The sequence below is a fragment of the Haliaeetus albicilla genome, chromosome 2 (genome assembly GCF_947461875.1).
Source record: "Haliaeetus albicilla chromosome 2, bHalAlb1.1, whole genome shotgun sequence".
Taxonomy (NCBI): domain Eukaryota; kingdom Metazoa; phylum Chordata; class Aves; order Accipitriformes; family Accipitridae; genus Haliaeetus; species Haliaeetus albicilla.
The window spans coordinates 9,594,020-9,606,029 of record NC_091484.1 but is presented as its reverse complement, the minus strand read 5'-3'; the positions used below and the strand labels follow the sequence as shown (position 1 = coordinate 9,606,029).

The following is a 12,010-nucleotide window of genomic DNA, read 5'->3' as shown; positions in this document are numbered from 1 at the left end:
CTTAAAAGGCAACAAGAGTCACCTGGTAAATACTACATTGTAAGACACAGTCTCTGAGCAGTCAAAATAACTTCATTTTAGACAGCTGCACTTTTTCACATTTGCTTTGATGCATTTCATTTTCTTACTTTTACAAAACCAGTTCACCCAAGACACCCAGTGGCTCCAGCATTCAGCTGTCTGCTCTTTACACTCGCCTATTAACAGCTCGGTGCAGAAGTAGCCAAGGTTGGTTGCAGAAAAGAGTTCACTTAACTTTTAGAAGAGCTTCATTGCTTTTAGATTTAAGTATGTTAAAATTGCCAGCTTGATGGAATGGTACCCAGATGGTTAACAGAATAAGGAGTTATTGGAATGGTACCCAGATGGTTAACAAAATAAAGAGTTATTTTCTATAGCTATAAAGAAACAGGCACGTAAAACATGTTCTATACCAAAAATTCAAGTCACTCCAGCACTAAGTGGACTCAGTCTGCATCTACTTAAAAGTTGGACTTTGCATTGCTATTTGATACAGTTGTTTTCTGTAGGTTACTTTAGTCAATTAGTTAGCTACTCAGTTTTGGCAGGAGTCTGATCATATGGCATTCACTGCAGAACTGGGAACAAGTTCTGATCCACTTTATGGTTTCTCCTCCCTAAGCTCTGATAAATTCTAAACTCTGCAAAAATATTTGCTTTTGTTATTTGTTTTAAATCTAAATCCACTAATAAGACATTGACTGATATTTTTAGGACTAAGACTTTATAGTCTTTTATTGGAATAAAAGTGTGACGCATCTGAATTTACAATGCATTATTACAGTGCGTTTTACATTCTTCGCTTAAGAAAACAAACTATGACGAGAATTAATAGAGTAGCAAAATTCTGAGGACAGCAGCAACATATACGAAGGAACTGTTAGTAGGATGCCAGCAGAAAGAGCTACAGAGTTTACAAATCCAAGGAAAGGTATTTTATCTTCCAATAGTAGCTTCAGGGTGTAAATGAAGTTCCTGTGATATTAGACAAGGCCCATCAACATCGACTGTAGCAATTTGTGTATTTTATTATATAATAAGATTTGAGGACTCAGTTAAAGGTTGATCTGTTTCAATCACTGATGGAGGCAAACAGCACTTACCACCACTTCCTTTCTGATCTATAACACCAAGAGAGCAAGCTCATCCATGTTTTATTTGCCATTTCAGCACTGAATAACATCAGCATTTCTACAAGTTAACTGACAGCTTCCTCAAAGCCAGAATACCCTGAATTCAGATTGCCACCCCATCCTTTCATCTGTCTGCTGCATGCACCCCACATCTGCCAGACGGAGACAATGGATAAAATTGGTCTTTAGCCTTTTCACTCAAGTCTGTACTGATGCAACAATGACTGTGCAGTCAACCATAATAAAGACTCCAAAATAGTGCTACATTTAAAGCAAGATAATGTTATTTACATTGCCATAAGAAGATGGAGCTGTACTACAGCTCTGTTTGATCACCTCAAGTCAGCTGAAGTTTTCAGGTAGATCTGCTTAGACCTTTCCCTTATAGCAAGCCACCAAGAGATGAAAGAGTACTTTTGAATTCCACAGTTTAATTCCATTAAAAGGAAAAAAAAACCAAACCAAAAAAAACCAAATCAAACAAACAAACAAACCCCCCAAAACTGAAAAAACCCCACTAGAATATCTCTTTAAGTGTTCTCCAATTAGCATAGGGAGAATAGAAACGGTTTATGAACCAGCTTCCCCACTGTGTCCTTGCAGGGCACACCCTTGCTTTCAGACTTGGTTTTAAGTCAGCTTTTTGAGTCAAAGCAAACACCACACAGCTCCCTCTCCAGAAACTTTCTGCCAAACACCCCCCAAATCTGGCTGTCCCATCCCTGTCCAAGTCTCTCCTTGATCTGGAGGCTTCCTGCCTGCCACCCTGCATGCTCTGAAAGTCTCCCTTCCTCAAGGGAGCTCAGTTGCTCCCCAAGAGACGGAGAATCTCCCACAGAGTTCTACCTGTCACTGACTTTTTAGAGAAGTGTAACAAACTAGGAACAAACAAAAACATCAGAGCACTTTGTTTGCAAGCAGACTGTCTGAAAGTGAATGAAACTTGTTTTACAAGGTCCTAAGCCAGTGTCTGGGAAAGTTACTACATATGTTTAGAAATGCCAGATGGAGACAGAGAACAGTGATACACAGACTTAAGCAGCATGACTAGGTAAGGCAAATTACAATTTTTTAAAAGTCCTTACTTAAGTCCTTTCTTCAAAGCTTCAAAAATTTTCTTCACCTGCAGTGGCTTTGGATCCCAGACGACTGCCCCCTTCTGCAGGGAATTATAAGCCTTGGGGGATTTCAGTGACATTCTTGATCTCACTGAACTTCTGCTGAGAGACTTTCTGTAGAAAGAGAAAAGAAACATGGGAAAGATGCAAAACCCATCACCTGGGAGAAGAGAAATGCCTAACCCACAGAGCTTCCAGGCTACAAGTTATGTGTCCAATCCCATATACCTTTACTCAAAAGAACAAAGCTCTTGGACACACTGAAAATACTTTCACAGATAACATTAGAAAGTTAAGGCCCAGCCCTAAATACCTAGTGCATGAAAGCTGAAATTTTTTGTGACTTCAACAATAATAATTTCAATAAGAAACATCTCCTTCTCCAAGCTTGATGTAGACTCTGAGAAGCCTAGTGGTTCTCTTTTATCCTTTTTAAATAAAGAAAAACTGTGCAGGTCCCCATTTCTTTGGGAAGGGGGGAGGGGGGACAGGGTACTAAGCAAGAAAACGAAAAGCTCATTTTTAAAACAGGTTAATAACAAGTTAATGTTTATACTGCTAGCAACTGTCTTAACAGATATGCATGGCAGCTAGCCAAGGCCCTGTTTCTGTGTGCCCATTCATACCAGTTGTCAGGTAACTACAGAACTAGTCAAGTAAGCCATGCTGCAGGACAAGGACATTCCCATTCTGGCTCTCACCTGCAATTCAGGAAAATGAGGCAACAAACTTTTGATCTTCTCAAGGTCTACCTTATAAAGCTAACATAAAAAGCCTTTAGAAATAGCTATTTCTTTGCCTGCATTCACCATCCATTTAAATGATGGCTTAGAGCCCTACCACGTTTTAGAAAAGCAAGCTACCAAGCCCAGATTGCACACAAGATATAATTATATCAAGGTGTTTTTTCAGTGTCTAACACCTCACTTACTTTTAAAAGCAACTGCAAAACCAAAATTAAATATTGTTTCTAATAGAAATCCCCCACACTAGATTTTTTGTGCTAACCTGAAGAGCTACAACACCCTGAGCCATTAGTTACATCCCTCTCTCTCTCTGCAACATTTAAACCAGTAAATGAGCTGTCTGCAAATGGTTCTTTCACATTGTCAGATTCCTGCGTGGCTTACCTCTATCTATATAATCCTCTAAGTCTTAGTTATTTTTATATAGTTTTGTTAATACTCCCTGTAAGTCAAGCCTCTAAAATAACATTATCTAAAGAAGCTTCCCATTCCACCAAGCCAAGCCAACTGGCTGCTCTCAGAGAGCACTCTCGCTCTCTCTCTCTCCTAAATTCTGCTCACCTAGAGAAATGATGAACTCCAACAGGTTTAAGATTTAGCCACTGGCTGTTTTAAGTTCTAGGCATGTGACTGAAGGCCTAAGGAGATAATTGAGCTTGGTGATTAAATCCTAGGCCCAGCACACCTGAAAGCTGTCTCCAGTCCTATTACAGAAACTTTCAAGTAACTACTTTAATTATCCTGGTGCTAAACTTCCACTTAACCCAATTTTGTAACATATAATCTGCAAAAAATCTGACAAAATTAGGTGTTGCCAAACATTACTGGATATTTAATTTCTTCACCCCAAAGATTATCTTAGTTTTTTTATGATGGTTTAATGTAAAGTATTAATTAAAAAAAACATTTGGAGCTCAGGTTACCTATAACAAGGAAGACAACTGTTAAATTAGAAACTTACATTAATATTATTTTCTTTCATAAGATAATGAATCTTTGAGTATTCCATGCAAAATGAGAGGGTTTCAACAGCAATAACACTGGAAGGGACAGTCTAGCCAATAATAGCAGTTGAAAGAGTCTCCAAGAAGGAACATCACTTAAAATTCTTTCATGCAAAGAAGGAAATAGCATCCAGTTTCATGCTTTAGATGAGTACTCCAATTAGCAAGATACCATATGGAAGATATAAGATAAATCTATCTTTTGAAATCAAAAAGCCCAAATTACTCCTGGGTTTTGTTTATTTTTGGAAAGGGAAGGACTTTGATATTTACTTTCAGAGTTTTGTACTGCAAACCCTAAATTCAGGAAATCATTTCCCTTCAGTTGAAAGTATAGCATCTAAGCACTGCATACAGATAGGCTGAGATTTAAAACTCACCGTTTTCCTCAGTGTCTCCTACTGACTGATGTAGCCCATAAGTACTCAGTGAACTGATGTTAAGAATCCCATTTTCATACATTTCATAGAAAAGTGGCTGACATGGGCCTTAGGGACAGTAGCTAAAAGCTAGATGCTATGTTGCAGCTTTCCCTTGTGAACTTAATAATTTAAGTATCAGATTTCCCACTTTATAGATAACAGTAATAATATTTACTTCCTGTGGAGACCATTGTGAGGAAAAATGAAATAGTGTGTCTGACTGAGAGCCTCAAAAGGAAGTTGCTAAAGAAATGCAAAAGTATATTTAGCATCTGCTTAAGAATCTCCATGTGGACCTGATTTGTGTGTCATCCTTTGGATAGACCTTGCATAGGGCCCCTGTGATCTCCTGCTGTGTTTTGCAACAGTGCCTGAGGGAGAGATAAGTTAAGAAAGGGTGATTAAAAAATTTCTTCACTATGCTGGAGAAGGCTCTCGGGTGTTCACTGGGCTGTGACCGAGTATCTAGTACAAATTTTCCTTATTGCAGTGATTCCTGAACAAAACTGTCTGTCTAAACACTTAAATAGTGAAAAGCAATATCATAAAAAATGCATAAAGGGAGGCATTTGGTTAGAAAACCTTTGCAGCTAAAAGTAATAGAATAATCTTAAGGGATATATGAACTCTTCTGTTTGGAGCATTCTTACCCTGCTGGACTGTGCCTTTTTTGGAGAAACAGCTGTTCAACACTTTTCCTGGTAGATACTTTCCCTGTTAGAACTCCCACTATGTACTTGAGCTCAAGTCTGTTTATATAATTTATTGGCAGTGTTTTTCTCAAGATGTTATTGATTGGTGTGATTTTAGATGTCCGATCTTTGCTAGGCTTAATATTATTTTCCTGCTTCCATAACAAACGAATTTTTCAAACGTGAAGACTTCTGGATTACATCACAGTCATGCTGGAATTTCATTTTTGTTCATACTTTACCACGCTGTGTTTCACTAAAAGGTTAATTCAGTCATTTGGTTATTTGAAAAGATATTTTATGACATGAGTCAGGTATTTTACTGATACACAATAGGATTTTTTTGAGTACAATACTTTTTTTAGAGGCCTACTTTCCAATACTTCCATAAGATACTGCTAAATGATTCACTTTTTTATTATTCTAGCATGCATTGGCAGTCAGAGATTATATTAATTTTCCATTCATATATCATATCTTCTAAAAACATTCAACAGGCTATACAGGGATCACTAAATTCAGAAAAAGAACAAGAGCACTTCTAGTGGAAAAGCTGCACAGTTATCTACATAGAGCAATGCTACACAACAATTTATGATAAGCAAAAAGGGAAAAACAGTGCAGGATGGTTTAGCAATTATGGAGCTCAGCTGAAGACTGGAAGACTGGACTGCAACCTTGGCTATACTATAGGCCTGTTACGGATTGCAGCGAATTTGCAGCGGCCTTCTTGGCCTGTTTGTATTCCTCCCTTCCTCTCATTTGTGGCATTGCCAGAAAGCAGCCCTTCTTCTCATGTAACGCTGCTCTGCTTAAAATAACTCCAGGAGAACTTGAGTTGGGTTCAGCCACACATTTTGCCAGGACTCACCATTAACACCCCCATCTTTTTAAAGGTCTATGAGGTTTTTAATTACCATAACTATTCAGAAGGTTTTAGTCAGAAAACATCAGTTACTACTAGGCTGCTAGCAGGAAGGGTCGCAGCCCTTCATTTTTCTAGAAGAAATGGACACCATTAACAGTCTGATACATAACCTCTGAAATCCAGGCATCTCTGAAGTACAGTGTGTATAGTAGTAAGATAGTATGGTGTGAAGTATAGATATTTATCAGTGAAGCATGACCACACTCAGTATTTGCAAGGTAAAAATTTAAGGAACAACTTCTACACGTAAATGCCTTAGGTTAAAAAAATACATTCACAGTACCCAACCCGTTGTTGCCCAAACGATCAGGTGCTTTACTTTTTGTGTTACTTACGCTAATTTTCTGCTTTGCACAGTGCTGAATCCAGTGAAGGAACAACTCCTGCTGATGCCACCCCCATCACCAGGAGAGACAAATGTGAGTTTGACCGACATGATTGCCAGTCAGTAAGTCTAACGGCTTCTGAAATAAACAGAAAAACAGATGAGTCAAAAGCTTCTTGGCAGTTCAGGTTTGTGCTGCTGCAAGTGCTGAGCTGAATGGAAGTGGAAAGTCAGAACAACAGACAGTAGATTAAACAGAAAAAAAAGACTTGTCTGCTATACATGTTTCCTCTATTGCCATCCACAATACAATTAATAAGGGACTGAACAGTCTAAAATGAAATCTCTCATGCCCTCTTCAATTTCTGATTGATTTTACAAACTCACTATGTAAAAGCCAGAATAGCCTCAATTCACAGGCTCTCTACATTTCTGATTTTTTAAAAACCCTGTAATTGTCCCACTGCTTAAGGAGCTCAGGCCAACCTGTATATTTCCAAATCAGTATGGATGCCAGAACAACACTTAAGCTCCAGACTTAGTCAGGTCCAAAAAGCAGTTCCTTGCATCTGTGCAGAGCCACACTGAAGTCAATGGTAGAATTGGCTGAGTGTGATGCTTAAGCCCAAGGCAGAAGTCCGATTTCAACAGTAAATTTCAGGTTCTTGCTCCTCCTCTGGCAGGATTTCTCTTGGATTGCTCTCTTCTGTTTTCCATCAGTCAAACTCTTTTGCTTTCTGGAGAATTGTGTTCTCTGCCATATGTCTATAGAATCCAAGTTACAATATAAGTAACAGACATATCCTTCAAAGCAGCTGTAGAAAATCACCCAGACAGTTAATATACAGAAAAATTCCCTTCCTTCCCCCCTCAAGCTCATGTAATGTAAACACCACAACTGAGTAAAACTCAGAAAAACAAAAAGCTGGAGTATCTATTTGTAGAGAGTACAAACTCCAATAAAGAGCTGTACATGCTCCCTGCAAAAGTTTGTCCTACATTATAGAATGTGCTCTGAAGAACAGTGAGCTCTTAATCTATCGGAGTAGATACTGGAAAGAAACATCTGCACTCAACCCCTATGCCTGAAATTATCCCATCAGCATGGCTATAGTTAGTCAGACTAGAAGCCCAGAAATGTGAAGATAAGACTCTTTCCTGGCTCTTCCACTAACTTGGAGAGCAACTTAACTCAATGCTCTCCCAGACCACATATGAAGAACTAAATGCTTAAATATGCTTCCCGAGAAGAGTGCAATTTGAGAGTGTTTTGCTAATTCTGGGCTAGTCTACAAGTACAGGGAATTACTGTAAGTGACTATGCTTTAGGTATCATTATCTGCCACAGCAGCAACAAAAGTTGTCATGGATTTCCACAAGCAGAGATCCTGCAGTAAGACCTGACTATTTCATTAGAAGCCGCTCAGTCAGCTCCCTGGGCTGAGGTCTAAGACTCCCATTTCTTTGCCTGTTCTACAGGCTGTGCCAAGTGCATGAATACATCTGTGTAAGAGGCAAAATATTCTGGAACAAGATGTGAAAATGATAAATTTGAGCCAAACAGCTACCTGCTTTGCAAGCTAACTTGTTTGTCAAAAGAGGTGTTGGGCATGGCTAGGTATTTTGTATCTCAGTGCATCAAAGTCCACATGACTCTATAGCTTCAGTAGTACCAAAAGAAATCCGTTATATGGAAAAATTCAGGTGCATCTTAATCACATTTTAATCAAACTGTACAGCACTCATGTTCTCTTGTTTTGAAAGGGTGTCCTTAACACCCTTAATCAGAGATTGTACTTGCATCATATCACAGCTGAAGTTTCAAAATATTTTCCATTCTTTCCTCTAGTTTTCAGATGCTTATAAGCCTGTGAACAGTCACCCCATCAAAAGGATCATTAGACTGAAAAAACCACGCAACTTACTGAAAAACGTAATTGCATAACAAGCTATTAAAAGAAGAAATAAAAGGAATAGCCTCATGGTCATTGACCACATCCCTCATCAAGGATAAGCCAGATTCCCAGGATCTATTCTTCAGCTCTCTAACCTAAAAAAGTTAGTTCATGAGTAAAAGGGAGGAAGAAAGTGCAGGAAAAGCTGTGTAATTTTATAGGACTCCTAAAGCCTGCATAGCATGAGACTGAAAGCCTTTGAAGGATATAGATATGAAACAAACAAAACCAGGCAGATCTTTGACAGGGAACAGAAAGTAGAAGATGATGAAAAGACTCCCAAAGTAAAAATCTGTGGTACTGAACTCTAGATGTGAAGAATTAAGATGGAAATGTACAGACCCCAAAACTCAGTTGGTGAAAGAAATAAATTGCTTAAATTGCCTAGACTTGATTCTGTTGCCACATGTATTTTTATAAATGAAATATAATTCTGGACTTCAAGAAGATACACTGTTGCAAATTAGTAGAAATGAGAGATGAACTGGACCTCACTTGTGCATAGCCATAAGCATTTAAAAATTCTCATGGGTCATTTTTTTTTTTTAGCTGCACAAAGCTTAGTCCTCAAGGCCACTGACTGTGTCATGTTCTGCTGTAATGTGTAGCTACATTCAAAAGCAATTCACAAGCACATTTTCACAGTTCCCTCTTATAAGAATGAAGAGAATTTAAATAATGTTAGGAAAGCACCATTAAAGGGGTTATCTTTCTTACTTTGAAATATTGTCAACAAAGTCAAATCACACTTGGTACACACCTGCATAGATTTTTTGTAGCAACCTAGAAATCTTAGAGCTCATTTCACACTTCTGAGTAGAAGACCATAAGTAGGATGTCAAGACAACATTTTATTTGTAGGAAAGATTTATAATCGCAGTTGTTTAAACAGAGGGTTTTGCTCGCCAGAGTGTCTGTATAAAACTGCTGAGCTACGTTACAACTGCCCCTGAGAAAAAGCATCTGGACACATCTCAAATTCAACTCTCCCTTTAGGCTAGAAATAAATCAGATAAGGACCCCCCGACAAAGCTGAGTTCAAATCTGTCTTCCAACCTGTAACCTCTGCTGCGTAGGCCAGCGTCTCCAAATCTCATAAATACAGGGATTATACCCTTGGGAGCAGAGGAACTTCCTCTCTTTTAATCTTCCCCAAAAGCACAGAACATGAATACGGTAGCTAGCTAGGGGCTGGCATATGTAGAGCACAAAAATATCAGGCCAAACTGAAGGAGTCTATTGCCAGGGGCAATAGAAACACTGAACTACTACAAAAAACAAGGAGTCTCGAAAAAGTCTTACAAAGTTTGAGAGTCGTAAATAGACCTCCAAACTGCCAGGTACTAATTCACTCAAACATTTTAATACATGCAGTTTTGTAAGATTGAGACTTCAGGTCTCAGAAATGTATTTTTAATATAAATCAAAAGAGTATTTATTTCAAATTAAAGGGGTATGTTTGTTTGTCCCTGTTTCAATGATTTGCCATAACAGACTATTAGCATTTAACCTTCAGTGTTACCAAGTATCCAGGCATGTAGGACCAAACATTTGAGCAGTGAGTATGCTCAAACTGCATGTTCTGCTTTGTCTCTGTTAGTATTAGGATATTCCTCAAGCCAAATGACCTTCATCCTCTACAAACAAAAAACTGGTGTCTGTTTGTGTTTATGGCTAAACTTTTCCAGCCCTAGTCACATATTTAATTGTTTCTGGGCACAACGGTTTCAACAATTTTATGAGGAAAATATGACTCACTGACTTCTTGCAAAATATTTCTGCTTGTGCTTTGTACTTTAAATTAGTAGCCATGTTTTTCTTTCAGTATCTCCAAGAGGTTCACTTGAATTTGGTGAACCGTTGCTAGAGTAAGGTATTCATGTTTCCTTAAAATTTATAATGTTCCAATTGCGAATGACCAGTTGGTTAAGAGACACACACTCGCTCTTAGTTGTGTGTCTGCAAAAAACGGTACCAGACTTCTGTTTCCTTCAGCTAATTGGAGACACACACGTCGAGTTGATAGCCTAGCCAACAAGTGGCTATGTATCTCACTAGTATGTCAGTACCCGCTGTTCACTGGCTTCAGCAAGCAGCGGCTGCCTAACAAAATAAAAGCCAGTTTGAAATCAAATAAATTATTAGTCACTACAGAAAATAAACACAGTGACTGAACACAAACTATCAAATGTCAGTCGCTTCAATGCCTTAGGATCATGTTTGTGATTCTGGATACATTATGTGATCATGACAATTTGTCTTACACCACCTGATGCTAACTTTCTCCTTACATTTTTAGACTATTGTTATTTTTATACATAATTTTATTTGTAAATATTACACTAGCTTTACTTGGAAGGACAATAGAGCCATTCTATCTTCTAGCTGTGGAATCTAAAAAGAGTTGATTTCATTCTGTATTATCACAACATAATTCTTTTCTCAGTATCAGATATGCTCAACATTTTATTGGAGGGACTGCAGCCTTGACCCTAAAATACGTGGCTTATATTTATGCCTATACAGAGAATCCTCTTAGTAAGTGGATTTCTGCATAGCATAGTACATAGATTTTATTGTAGGGTTGCCACCTGGAATCTATGTCTTTCTAGAGCATGGTTTTATAAAATTAACTTTAGGTCCATGACAGCCAAACAAATTTGCCATTAATGTGTATTGGTTCTATACCATTTCTACTGAAACTCAATTTTAATTGTACATAACCAAAATCAGCAGTGATTAAGCAGATGGATGTTTAGGGACTTTAGAGACATTCTGTGGACATACTCTAGAAATGATCTGTGATTCCAACTAATCTGCTGTTTCAAAAAAACTCAGTCAATGGTGCTAAGTTACTCATTCCACTTCCTTGAATTTCTTATGAACTCCACCACAATAACTGTTTTGCTGCTATAATTGCATCTGTATTAAGGTTTTAGCTGATAGAAATATACATTGCAAACACTTAATAGGTGAAAAGACAACCCTAACATAATTACACCCGAAAACTTCTAGCATGAGTCAAATTTAAGACTGATTTTGCAAACTGGGCTACATTTGTCTACCATCACATTGATGTAATCACAATTATTTTTCTTCCTCTCATTTATTTCAAAACTTGGGAACAATGGAATTAACTAACACTTCTGAATGCTTTTGATGGGTGGTATCCATTTCAAAACACTTGTGGCAGACAATGGCATTTGAGTCTTTCATGACACTGATAAAGAAGAAAAAAAAATCGGATTGCCACAATGTACTACAATACCATCAAACATTTTGAAAGCCTTAGGGGCTGATCTGGGCCTGACCCACTGAAGCTTTTTGTGATTTCAATGTACCATGGAACAGGCTGGAAATTTCTGGACCTTGGCACTTACTTTCCAGCGTTGGACATCTAAAGAATACAGACCACTAAAATGAATGAAACTCCTGAGCCGCAATAACATCATGACTCAGCCCTAATTACTCTAAAGGTAGATATAATGAAGGCTGACTGAACAAAGAATGAAGTGACTGTCTTGTGTACAGTATAGTGTTGAATCCACTGGGAAAATACACACTATATTTAATCTTTGCTCTTGAGCATTCTTTAGAAAAACCATTGACCTCAGAAGCAATGTCTACTTTGCTAGATAAACATTCCAAATTTATGATTAAACCCCC

General features: G+C 38.0%; 1 protein-coding gene across 7 annotated transcripts in view; it reads right to left on the bottom strand.

Annotated features, from left to right (window-relative positions):
- Nucleotides 1-12,010, bottom strand: part of RIPOR3 (RIPOR family member 3) — a 54,631-nt gene that overhangs the window by 25,785 nt on the left and 16,836 nt on the right. For 2 of the 7 annotated variants that reach the window (XM_069805332.1, XM_069805341.1), the window contains 3 exons: nt 6,876-7,154; nt 6,400-6,528; nt 2,240-2,386 (listed from right to left, as the gene is read on the bottom strand). In XM_069805332.1, coding sequence (XP_069661433.1) covers nt 2,240-2,386; nt 6,400-6,500 — 248 coding nt within the window. In that variant the 5' untranslated portion in view covers nt 6,501-6,528; nt 6,876-7,154. Of the gene's footprint in view, nt 1-2,239; nt 2,387-6,399; nt 6,529-6,875; nt 11,241-12,010 lie in introns of those variants that run through there. The other 5 variants (XM_069805366.1, XM_069805357.1, XM_069805375.1 and 2 more) reach the window with 4 other exon arrangements.